This window comes from Astatotilapia calliptera, chromosome 14 (genome assembly GCF_900246225.1).
Source record: "Astatotilapia calliptera chromosome 14, fAstCal1.2, whole genome shotgun sequence".
Classification (NCBI taxonomy): domain Eukaryota; kingdom Metazoa; phylum Chordata; class Actinopteri; order Cichliformes; family Cichlidae; genus Astatotilapia; species Astatotilapia calliptera.
Genome location: NC_039315.1, coordinates 26,497,879 through 26,508,524, shown reverse-complemented (window position 1 = coordinate 26,508,524; position 10,646 = coordinate 26,497,879). Strand labels below are relative to the sequence as shown.

Here is a 10,646-nt window from a genome sequence, read left to right as displayed (position 1 = left end):
ATGCAAATACCCTGATGAAATGTGTGGAGAAATATAAGTGAAAAAGAGTCAGAATGGATGTGTATTTTACACACTTTATTACAACTGAATAACATATTATTACATAATACAAAGTAAACCAAATGGTATTTGTATTATTTACAAGAGTATTTTGTGCAATGGACTTCAGAACCTCTGTTGTAATCTAGGGTGAGCTGACCAGTCTAGTTCACTACTGAAGATGTCATCAGTTACTGGAACAATATTCTGTCTGAGCCAGATCTTACAACATTTTTTCTTAGAACATCAAGACTTATAGTGCTCTGCTTTGACTGAAGGACCTGACTTTTAAATACCCAACAAGAACCAGTTATGTCAAGTTCAGCACACTCTGCAATCAGTGGGAAGCCTTAAGTCTTCAAATGAGATTCCTGTCCGTCCTTGCCCCCTTTAAATGTTTTTTGCTGCAGCTTTAGAGATGTTAATTAATTGCTGGCTGACTGAATAAAAGGCTGCTGTTGTTGTTGTTGTGGAGAAAAGTCAAAGGGTCTGCGGTTCTCAGTGTAGCCATAAAGTTTCCGGAGGGCCACGCGAGCTGCTTCTTCCTCGGCTGCTGCAAGCGTCTCTCCTGGACCCTGAGCCAGTAGCTTCTTGTCACTGAATTAACAAAGAGGTGAGCAGACAAAAATGTAAATTCTTCATAGCATTAATTTTAACCCATCGCATCAGTTTTAAATTTAGAACAGTAACAACGCACGAACAACAGAACACATACCTGTATAAGCCAACAAAATACAGTGGCAACACTGTGCTGGCTCCAGCAGACCGGATGAGCCGAGGCTCCGGCAGAGGAATTTTCCTCTTTGTAAGCTCTTCCACCAGTAGTCCCATGGGGTTGACCACAGTCCACATATCAAAGAGGTCCTTTCCTATCAGCTGAGTCACCAGAAAATCCTAGGAAGAAGGTGGAGGTAAGATTACAAGAACAAAATGTCCCACCACTGTACACACAGCAGAGGCAACTGAGCAATGTGGACAAATTATGCTTCCTCTAAGCGAATTATTATGTGCCAATGATTTTGTGCCATAAGCGACCTACCCTGAGAAATAATCCAGTTCGCTCAGCTCCACTGCTTTCCTGCAGAGCTCCGATCACTGCCATGAAAGTAGAACAGAGCACATCATCTGGAACAGGGAATTCTGCACTCATTGTTAGGTCTTCAATGCCCAGATTTCTGGCTACGTAAGTGATGACTGCTGGACTGGTGAGGTGCCCTACAATACTCTCCACCCCGATGGCCGGGAGGCTCGGGAAGCTTGCCCTGCACCAGTCGATCAGGAAGCTTTCAGCGAACGCAGACCCCTTTTTACTCAGCTGCATATTATCTTTTAGAACAAGAGCGGCAGTCTCAGATTCCACACCCAACCCCTTTCTCTTCTCTTGCTCCATCTGCAGGTAACAGGGATTGATGAAGGCTGTTTTCAGGAGCTCAAGAGAGAAATTTTCATGCAGGCGATGGGTGAAAGCTTGAATCTCTGCATGGTAATCCCAGTGAGGCTGCTGGGATCTGAAGAAGAAGAAAAAAGTAAATACCAAACAGAAATAGGAGTGTACAGTGGCTAAAATCATGTCTAAAATCACTAAAAGCGTGTACAGAAAGTCTTAGAAGGCCATGGACAAAGCATACGGTCATTAAAATATGACATTTTTATATATTAAATCAATGATAAAATTAGAAGATTAACCGAGATCACGGGGAGGATCTTGGTTTTCTACCCTTGGGCAAAGAAGCTTCGACAGCTAGCTACGCTTCTGGTGTTATTTGGAAAAGCCATGAAACCAGTAACGCCACACGCAGCGCTAAAACATCTGCATTAAACAGTTGCAAAATTGCACTAAAATGCCGTCCATATGCACGCTTCTCAACGGACTATGAAAAAATAAACACATTGAAATATCAAATACACGAATGGCCTTGAGACGCTCTCTAGTGATTTTTGGCGTTACCGTGGCGTCGGAGGTGGAGGTCCTTCCAGCTTCAACTTCTTCGCCATGAGGTACGTGTAAGCTTTCATCCATCGCTTTTTCTCTCTAACCTGTGACAGTGAAATATCCCTGCAGACGCGCTGGCAATGAATTCCTAATGTCAAAGCACCACGATTTAGTAAGTACCCTGACGCCATGTTGGGTCCCTAAACAGCAAGGTGCAACCACTAAAAGTGTCCGACACGGAGCAACAAAGCATATCCGGTAGGCTGGAGCGTAAAGACGGAGCGCTACCATGGAAACAAGCGTAAACGGTAACTAATATTAACGACCGGGGCAGGCTGCTGATTGCTATTTATTCGACTGTACAATTCAGAAACGCCTATAAAACCAATCGTTAAGAAGTATTGTATGTTTCTGATATCAATTTTAACGATATCCACTTCGGAAAATCAAGAAAGGATGGAAGATCAAGTGTTGGTAGCAACTGAAGTCGAAGGTGGGGATGCCCGAGAAAGTTCTGACAGCAGTGGAGCTCAAGAAGACCTTGGGAAAAAAGAGCTGCAAAGTTCACCTCAGGAGAAAAATAAAAAACACTCAGGACCACGGATGACCAAGAAATTCCTGAGAGACCACTGTAAGCAGAACAAACTGTACATAACACCATGCCACAATGATGCGCTGTATCTGCATTTCAAAGGTTTCTCCACCATTGAGAACTTAGAGGAGTACACAGGTCTGAAATGTCTCTGGCTGGAAAGCAATGGGCTCCAACGCATTGAGAATCTGGATGCTCAGACTGATCTGCGCTGCTTGTTCCTTCAGCAAAATCTCATATACAAGCTGGAAAACCTAGAGCCTCTGAAGAAACTCTGCATCCTGAACGTCTCCAACAACTACATACACATCATAGAGAACATCTCCTGCCTTCCTGACCTGAGTACTCTGCAGATTGCCCATAACAAGCTGGAAACTGTTGGTGACATAGAGCATTTGAGTCAGTGTCTGAACATTAGTGTATTAGACCTCTCTCACAACCTGTTACACGACCCTGACATCCTGCCTGTGCTTGAGGCCATGCCAGAACTGCGTGTACTGAATCTAATGGGAAATGAGGTCGTGAAAAAAATCCCAAACTACAGAAAAAATATGATTGTACGCCTCAAGCAGCTCACGTTTCTTGACGATCGCCCTGTGTTTCCTAAAGACAGGGCATGTGCTGAGTCGTGGGCAGTGGGAGGGCTGGAAGGGGAACGCCAGGAGAGGGAGCAGTGGGATACACGAGAGAGGAAGAAAATTCAGGAAAGCTTGGATGGAATGGCAATGATTCGGAAGAAGGCCCAGGAAAGACGCAGACTCAGAGAGTTACAGGATAAAGGTAATCAGCTTTCAGCTTTTACTACCCTCGTCTGTATACTGAGAGTAAATGTGGATGAATGTTTACACAGTATAATTGTTTCATTTCAGGGAAAACCGATGCTTCCTCTACTCCAGAAACTACTACTGAGGAAAACGGTACCCAGATTTTAACTTCTTCACAAGGTGACAAGATACAAGCTTTTGTGCAGGACAGCCTGGATGCCCATGAAGAGTTCTTAGAGAAACAGTCAAAACAGGGACTTCTTGAAAATCAACCAGCAAGTAAACATCTTGAGACCAAGGAGGCAGGTCAACTCCTGATGAGAGAGCAGTTAGATGAAGATACCCAGGACCATTCTCCGATAACGCACACCGTAAGAGAAGAGAAAGGAAGGGAAAAGATCCCAGCAGATGAGCAAGGCAGTACTGTAGGGCACATGTTAGAGACAGAAAATAAACAAGAAAAACAGTCCAAGAGAAATGAAGCAGAGAGAGAGCAGAGTAAAAACAAACAGCCTCCCCTTCCTGAAGCCGATGACGATGTACTGGTACATAGTCCTGGACCACGGATTACAGAGCTACAAGATGCAGAGCTGCTGGAAACCATTCACCTTCCTCCAGCAAGTCGCTCATTGCGTATTGATGAGTTGCCTGATTTGGAAGATGTGGACACAGAAGACTTTAACGCAGCATTCTCTTGTAGGCAGGCCTTTAAACCAAAAATAGAAGTCATATCAGGTGACAGCAACGGGGAAGCACCAGCTGGGATTCAGAGTGACAGCATCTCCACATCCGCTCCAGCTAAGAGCTTTTTGTTCCTAACAAGTGGCTGCGACAAATCACCGGCTGTCTCTGGCAATTCTACATCGCTGGTGTATCCAGAGGATGAGGGTGCGCCTTCCGACCCGTCAAACTCAAAAATAAACCGAACCTCCTCTCCACCACGCTGCCTGATCGAGGAGCTTGAGTAATACCTTGATGTCATTAAATTTGAAATATGAATTAAAATAGTAAACTGCAATTCAATCTGTAGCATATTTGTGATAGCTGTTTTGTCTGTGTGCTTGTCAGCTGTTATACTGTGAAAAGAATAAATTCAGGACTGATTTGGTCAGTATTCTCGGGGGGAATTATACGTTTACTCTTCACATTACAGCAACATTTTATATAATTTTATTTCATTCAGGGTTTTTCCCAGACAACTGTGGTCCTTTGTGGTTTAATACAGTGCAATGGGTAAGACAATGCTAGCTGTTTTGTAACAGATATGTATAATTTTTGGTTACTTCTGACCATTTCAAAAGCAAATGTATCTATTTTGTTTGAGAGAATCCACCCAAATAAATACACTTGTAAATTTTAGGCTTTTTTCCTCGGGAGACATTTAACTCCTCTACAGGAAAAACTATGTTAACGTCTCAATAAAAATACAAGACCACACATGACTGGTACGGTTTTACTAAACTTTATTAAATTTACCAGCCAAGTCACATATTACTCTTAGTATTCAGCATTACCACCATGGAGCTGTATGTCCCCACACTACAGCTCCTTATTTTATTTTTTTTTTGGGTGAACTATATACTGTGCCTCTGGATGAGGTCCGATTGACATGAACAAATATTTACAACAACTTAGCAATGGGCAGCAGAATTTGAGAATAAAAACAAAACACAAGAAAATGGAATAGAAGGAACAAAATAAGAGTACAAAAATAAAACTGTACATGTTTAAATAAACAAAATCAAAATGTTGAGCCTATGTGCAACAGGCCTTGCACGTGCTAACATCTCCTCACACAGGGGTTAAGTGCAGTGAGCAGCTAACTGATAGGATAAAGGATAATACGTTCTTGTCATGTGGATGGCGGAAACACAGGCCGGCTCTAACGTCGCAACCACACCCAAGTGTTGATGAGCCAGAAAGCGACGGTGACGGAGTACAGGATCATCTCTCGCTTTGTTCGCTCTTTGTTCTCTTCCTCCAAATGTTGGAGTCTCCGGTTCAACTTGATGAGCTGTTGCCGAATCAAAAAAAAATTGTTTTATCAGTCTGGCCTCTTGCACCACACAAGACAGAATTCATTTATTTATCATGAGCTAACCTGCCGTCGAAGTGTTGTTGCATCGACCACAGTCATGTCATCAGCTGTCCCATCCAGAGAGGGTTCATATGTTGACAGTGCAAGCCTTAAAAAAAAAAAATGGCTAGTTTGAGAATCACAAAATAACCAAGTCACAGCAGCACACGGCACATTCAAATACGCAGAACAATTTAACAATGGCAATGTAATTTTTATAGATATCTGTGTCCATATATCTGTGTCCTACCACTCAAGGTAGGAAAGGATGAGGACAAGGAGAGAGGAACAAAACGAAGTGCCAGATGAAGTTACCTGGAATCATGCAGGGGGTGGGAGCTGGAAGCCGACCCCCCTCGCAGTGATGATTTGCTAAGGGGTGGGGAAAGACAGAGTTGGGAAAAGGCGAAAGAGATATAGAGAAACCAACAATGTTGCATCCATGCACACAACTTGGATGTCTTTAATGCACCTAGACTTTCTCTAATTTTCTATTCTTTCTAGTCCTTTTAAAAAGTCTTATTTCCCTAAAGTTGTTTTCAGTGTCTTAAAACAAGTCACAACTATATCACTTTAGTCTTCAAAGGGGACAAAGAATGTGGGTAAGTGTTCTAAAAATACCTTTTTAAGCATACAGAAAATATGAATTTGTGAGCAATATTTAGAAGATCCATTTTCACCTTATTCTTTCCTTAAAAAGCTAAACAATTAAAAGGTCAAACACTTGCAAAACTCCTTGGAAAGTTCAGTAATGAATCCACATGCTCTGCACAGCGTTTAACCCTGGAGTAACTGAAGTGTTGAACCTGAAGGTGAAATAAGTTGTCAGCACTACTTCACTTTCTCTTTAATACACCATCTCTGAAGTTTCAAAGGAAGATAAAACAAATTCCTCAGTGTGAATTATTCCCTTTCTTACAAAGCAAACATTTATGGTGTTTGAGAAGTCAAAGTTAGGGTTGGGCGATTGGACGAATATATCGACTATCGACGATAGACAGCCCATTGGCGATCGTTTTTACAAGGGCAATTTATGTATCTATTCGCCCATGAGTAAGTTTGCTAATAATGATGGAGCTAATAGAAGCAGTCAACAAAAGAATAAATAAATAATAGCGCGGTTTTAACAGCACCCTCTTTCATCTGTGAGCAAATGCACCCTCCTCAGAGTGTGCCCAAATGCTTGTTGATGGAGCTGCAGAAGCTGGTGATAGCCTAGCATACTCAGCCGGATGGTGGACACGTACATGATCATGCAAGTTAGTCGTGTTTGAGTACTTTGCTTGCTCGGAAAGCCCTAATTTTTTTGGAAATTAGTTCGTCCATGTTTGGACTTCTATGATGTAAACGCGGAAATCAGTCCGTGCATGATCATATTGCTCCACCCATCAAAAAGTCTGCGCGTGCGCGAACATATCGCCCATCATTGATTAGTGGACTGACGATGTAAAAGTTTTTACATATCGCCAAACCCTAGTCAAAGTGCAACTCAAACAACTTGATTCAACCACTGGTGGAAGTGGCAGTTCAGAGCTTCAGTTTTTTATTCTTCAACAAGCAAGGAACTTAGAAACCTTTTCTACATTTTCTGGGATTAATACATGTGTTATTAATACTGTTAAAGGTTAAAACTGGTCACAAGATTCTTGAGACTACACAACCTGTACCACATGACCCTCTCCCAATCCAAAACAAATGGTGCTTATGGGCAGAAATGAAAGTACATTTAATGCCATCTATCATGAAAATAGCTGTTGCAATTTTTACGGCCTTTTTAAACCAATACCCATTCGGGCAATTTTTTTTCCAAAACCTTTAAGCAAAAAAAAAAAAAAAAAAAAAAAGACCAGATGATGGGGAGGTCACCTGCGAGGGTTCTCATCCAAGACCTCCAGGACGTGCTGGTAGGCCCGACGTGTAGTGGACTGGATGAAAGATAAGACACCACTAGCGCTGTAGAGGTTGTGTTCTTCAGCCTCGGTGAGAGGGGGGCATGGGTGAGCAATGGCTGGGGGGGAAGGGGTTGCACTGCTCAGTGCCCACCATTAAGAGCAGCAAATTCAGTAGGGAAGGGAAGAAGAGAGAGTACAAGAGAAGGAGGAAGGAAAGGGATAGAAATAAGGAAAGGAAACTGTCCTCCACTGACTGTGCAAAACTAATATCAGAGTGAAAGTGAATAGGCAAAAAGCAGCAGCCAAAGACTGAACCTGCCAACCACACTATGTTCTAACACATCTGGCAAGAAACAGGAATGCAAAAGGAGCTGATTTTATGTTTGATTAAGTGACTATTTTCTAGTTCACCATTCAGGCCAGACAAGGAACCTTGTTAACAGTACCAGTGTGCTGTGTTGCAGAAAGTGATCAGGGCATGAAAAGGTGTTTTTTTTTTTGTCCGAGAACTGTGTAATATTTTTCTCAAATATTAAGCCTAAAAATTTCTGTCAAAATAATAAAGTTGCCAAGCACTTGTAGTTTACACCAGGCCTTCAAACAAATACATGAAGCTACTAAAGCTTCAAATTTGAATCGCTTTGCATTAAAAGCAGTCTGCTTCACTAGTTCCTGTCAGTGCTTCCCCAGCTATTCCTGTCCTTCTGCGTAGAGGGGATAACAGTGTTCAAATTTGTAATTTATTTAAACTAATCAATTAATCTTTAAAGACTTCACAATTTGGAAATAATCTACCAATAAAAACATGTTGTTAATGTATTAAAAAGTAGCAAAAAGTTTCTGCATCAACACTGACAGCAGCAAAAGCTCCTGACACAGTGGCTTACAATACAAGAATGAAACCAAAAGAAAGATGCTGCATGCTTTACATGCACAAAGACGTAATAGCTGGTACCCAGTTAATGGACCCATACTCACGCTGAATCGTTGCGCATCAGCTGAGTGTTCTGACGGACAGCCGCATTCTCACTGGCTGAACGCTCCCTCCGTAAACGTCCCTGGGGTCGCAACTACAAGGAATAGCATTGACAACTGATTTTCTGGTTATGAGTTACACTAAGGACATTATCTTAAACAATGGGTGAATTGTACATAGTGTTCTCTGTAATAAAAAAAATTACTGATTTATCACTTACCACTTCCTCACTGTCTGGAGCCACCCGCTGATCGTCTTCCATGAAGTCCAGGGGTCGCTCATTGAGGGTGAGGACTCTGGGTGGAGTTTTAAGTGATAGCATTTCCAGTGGTGTTGACTGGATGAGGTCCAAGTCTCTGGGTCTGGAGAACTGGGAGTCATCACTGCCTCCTGACAAATGAAATGTACTGTGAGACTAACCTATCACTTCTAACACTTTAACAGTATGCTGTGCTTTTAATACAAAATTGAATGAATTAAAATCAATTAGTTCACACCTATAGTGGGAAAAAAGCAAATATCCCCTCTGCCATGCTACCTGTATGCATGTCAGCCCCTTCACATAAAAAGCAGTAAGTAACAGCTAAGTTGAGCTTAAAATCTGTGTTGCAGTGGCTTTTGCGCTCATTTTTTCTTTCTTTTGCTTTTGAATGTCAAGCTTTGTTTTCCTTGTGTGAATGCACATCACTGTGCTCTGGTCATAGTTCAACAATGCTGAACTTTGACCACAGCACACCAGTGCTTCCTGAATGGTGTGCATGAACTGTGCTTTACTCAATGCAGGGGGCAAACTGCTCATGTGTAGTGCAACTCAGTGGAAATAATGTGAGCAGTGGTACTGATGTCACATTACGTAAAACGTTCATGTTCATGTGGTTCTCTGTGGTGAAGAGAAACACAGAGACACGTGCTGTAGTAGTTCCTCTGTCCCACTTTACACCCCTTTTCATTCTCTTTCTTTATTAAATGTTCATAACTCCTCATGTATGGCTGTGTCAACGGAGACCATTTCTAGAGCTGGGTATGTCTTAAGATATCAAAGATATTGCGGCTAGTGTGATCACATCGCAAGATGGTTTGTAATTGTTACGTTAAAAGTGAAATAGTTGATGGGATCTTGGCAGTGAAACGGCATCTAGGAGCAAAGTCCTGTGGCACTGATAGAAGGAGTTCTATAATCTGCAAAAGACTGTGAGGAACTACCATAATGGTGAGTCACCAGTGATGTGCAGACATAGTGTGACATAAAGGACAGAAAACATACAGTATACTAACCAGCAACCACAATTCTCTCTGGGACTTGCATTATAACACTGTGAGGGACCTCCTGCGATCCCAAATTAGGGTCCTCGTGGGCTGTTGGAGCCACTTTGAGCATCTCTGGGATGCGCATCCTTTGGCTTATTCCCTCGGTGTACTCCAGCTCATAGTGGATACGGTTAATTTCAGCTATATCAGCCGTTGGAGAGGGGAATGTTGCTCCGTTCATTTGGCTGTTCATCAAAACAGAATTAATTGTTAGTTAAACAGAAAAAAATTCCTAAAGGAAGAGAACATGCTGATACAATAAGCCTTTGAGCTAAAATAGTTCTACTTCAGCCACACACTGAATAGCTATTGTTATGCAGTGTGTGGCTTCAGCTATTAAACCTAGCCCTAGCACACAAAACCAGAATATCTCCTCTAGGGACACAGTGATACTTGGTGGTGCTAACAGAGTAGTGGAGAGGGGATTAAAGATGGAACAGGCTTGTGATGTTATCATAAGTTATCACATGATGTATTCAGATTTTTTCAGAGTCACGCAAAAGTCGAACATTGACCCCAAAGCAAACAACATTGATTTTAACATTAAAGAACTGCTGGTCTTATTACAGAGTGTTTATTTTAAAGCCCTTAATGCTCACAAGATGACAAGAAATGATTAACTTCAGGTTGCTGTACTAGCATAAGAAATATCTAATACATTACCCATGTAACAACATTCAGAAACTATTATCCACAAACATTTGCGGAAATACTTTGCATTCCAGAAAACAGGTTAGCTTCCGAAAATGAAATTGACAGAAAACACTTTAGCTTAGCGCCATTTCAAGCTAGCACGTTAGCCATATTTCTTACCGTTTAGTCTGTTGCCACGGGCCGCTGTTTCGTCGAAGAACTTATTCAGAAATTTTTTGACGGAACAAACCTGAAGTCGGAAATGTAAAGCTCAGTTTCAAGTATTTTAGGTATTACAGGTGAATTAGCTGTTAAGCATCTCTATGTTGTGAGAGAGGACCTTCCCCTCTTCCTGCTTCTTCCTCTGTCTTGTGTCTGCACGCTAAACAGGAAGTGGCGTAATTCTGGGGAAGTTATGTCATTAGTACCAAG

The 10,646-nt window shown here is 41.9% G+C and overlaps 3 protein-coding genes across 5 annotated transcripts; 1 reads left to right on the top strand and 2 right to left on the bottom strand.

The window, feature by feature from the left end:
• Positions 1-54: 54 nt before the first annotated feature.
• Positions 55-2,237, bottom strand: mrpl44 (mitochondrial ribosomal protein L44). Its single transcript, XM_026192481.1, has 4 exons — positions 1,988-2,237; positions 1,079-1,547; positions 755-933; positions 55-636 (listed from the first exon to the last, which is right to left on the bottom strand). The coding sequence occupies exons 1-4, from the start codon at positions 2,161-2,163 to the stop codon at positions 465-467; spliced, it is 996 nt and encodes a 331-aa protein (XP_026048266.1). The 5' UTR covers positions 2,164-2,237; the 3' UTR covers positions 55-464.
• Positions 2,238-2,245: 8 nt separating this feature from the next.
• dnaaf1 (dynein axonemal assembly factor 1) lies at positions 2,246-4,447 on the top strand. The gene is made up of 2 exons (XM_026192480.1): positions 2,246-3,344; positions 3,434-4,447. Exons 1-2 carry the CDS (start codon positions 2,378-2,380, stop codon positions 4,294-4,296), a joined length of 1,830 nt encoding a protein of 609 aa, XP_026048265.1. The 5' UTR covers positions 2,246-2,377; the 3' UTR covers positions 4,297-4,447.
• Positions 4,448-4,774: 327 nt separating this feature from the next.
• mffa (mitochondrial fission factor a) lies at positions 4,775-10,617 on the bottom strand. 3 transcript variants are annotated; one of them, XM_026192482.1, is made up of 8 exons: positions 10,395-10,617; positions 9,549-9,766; positions 8,494-8,663; positions 8,276-8,367; positions 7,272-7,433; positions 5,721-5,777; positions 5,430-5,514; positions 4,775-5,342 (listed from the first exon to the last, which is right to left on the bottom strand). In XM_026192482.1, the coding sequence occupies exons 2-8, from the start codon at positions 9,760-9,762 to the stop codon at positions 5,211-5,213; spliced, it is 912 nt and encodes a 303-aa protein (XP_026048267.1). In that variant the 5' UTR covers positions 9,763-9,766; positions 10,395-10,617; the 3' UTR covers positions 4,775-5,210. The 3 variants fall into 3 exon arrangements, with proteins under 3 accessions (XP_026048267.1, XP_026048268.1, XP_026048269.1); XM_026192483.1 differs by lacking the exon at positions 7,272-7,433 and having other exon boundaries at positions 10,395-10,615; XM_026192484.1 differs by lacking the exons at positions 5,721-5,777; positions 7,272-7,433 and having other exon boundaries at positions 10,395-10,615.
• Between the last annotated feature and the right edge of the window lie 29 nt (positions 10,618-10,646).

Bases quoted from the DNA above. Each gene is read 5' to 3' on its own strand.
- mffa (XM_026192482.1), bottom strand. From the start codon at position 9,762: ATGAACGGAGCAACATTCCCCTCTCCAACGGCTGATATAGCTGAAATT. The intron at 8,664-9,548 runs GTTAGTATACTG...TTCATTTGTCAG, and splicing joins AGAGAGAATTGTGGTTGCTG to GAGGCAGTGATGACTCCCAG. The intron at 5,778-7,271 runs GTGACCTCCCCA...CCCACCCCTTAG, and splicing joins TTGGATGAGAACCCTCGCAG to CAAATCATCACTGCGAGGGG.
- mrpl44 (XM_026192481.1), bottom strand. From the start codon at position 2,163: ATGGCGTCAGGGTACTTACTAAATCGTGGTGCTTTGACATTAGGAATT. The intron at 934-1,078 runs GTAGGTCGCTTA...CCTTCTTCCTAG, and splicing joins GAACTGGATTATTTCTCAGG to GATTTTCTGGTGACTCAGCT. The intron at 637-754 runs GTATGTGTTCTG...TTGTTAATTCAG, and splicing joins TATTTTGTTGGCTTATACAG to TGACAAGAAGCTACTGGCTC.
- dnaaf1 (XM_026192480.1), top strand. From the start codon at position 2,378: ATGTTTCTGATATCAATTTTAACGATATCCACTTCGGAAAATCAAGAA. The intron at 3,345-3,433 runs GTAATCAGCTTT...GTTTCATTTCAG, and splicing joins CAGAGAGTTACAGGATAAAG to GGAAAACCGATGCTTCCTCT.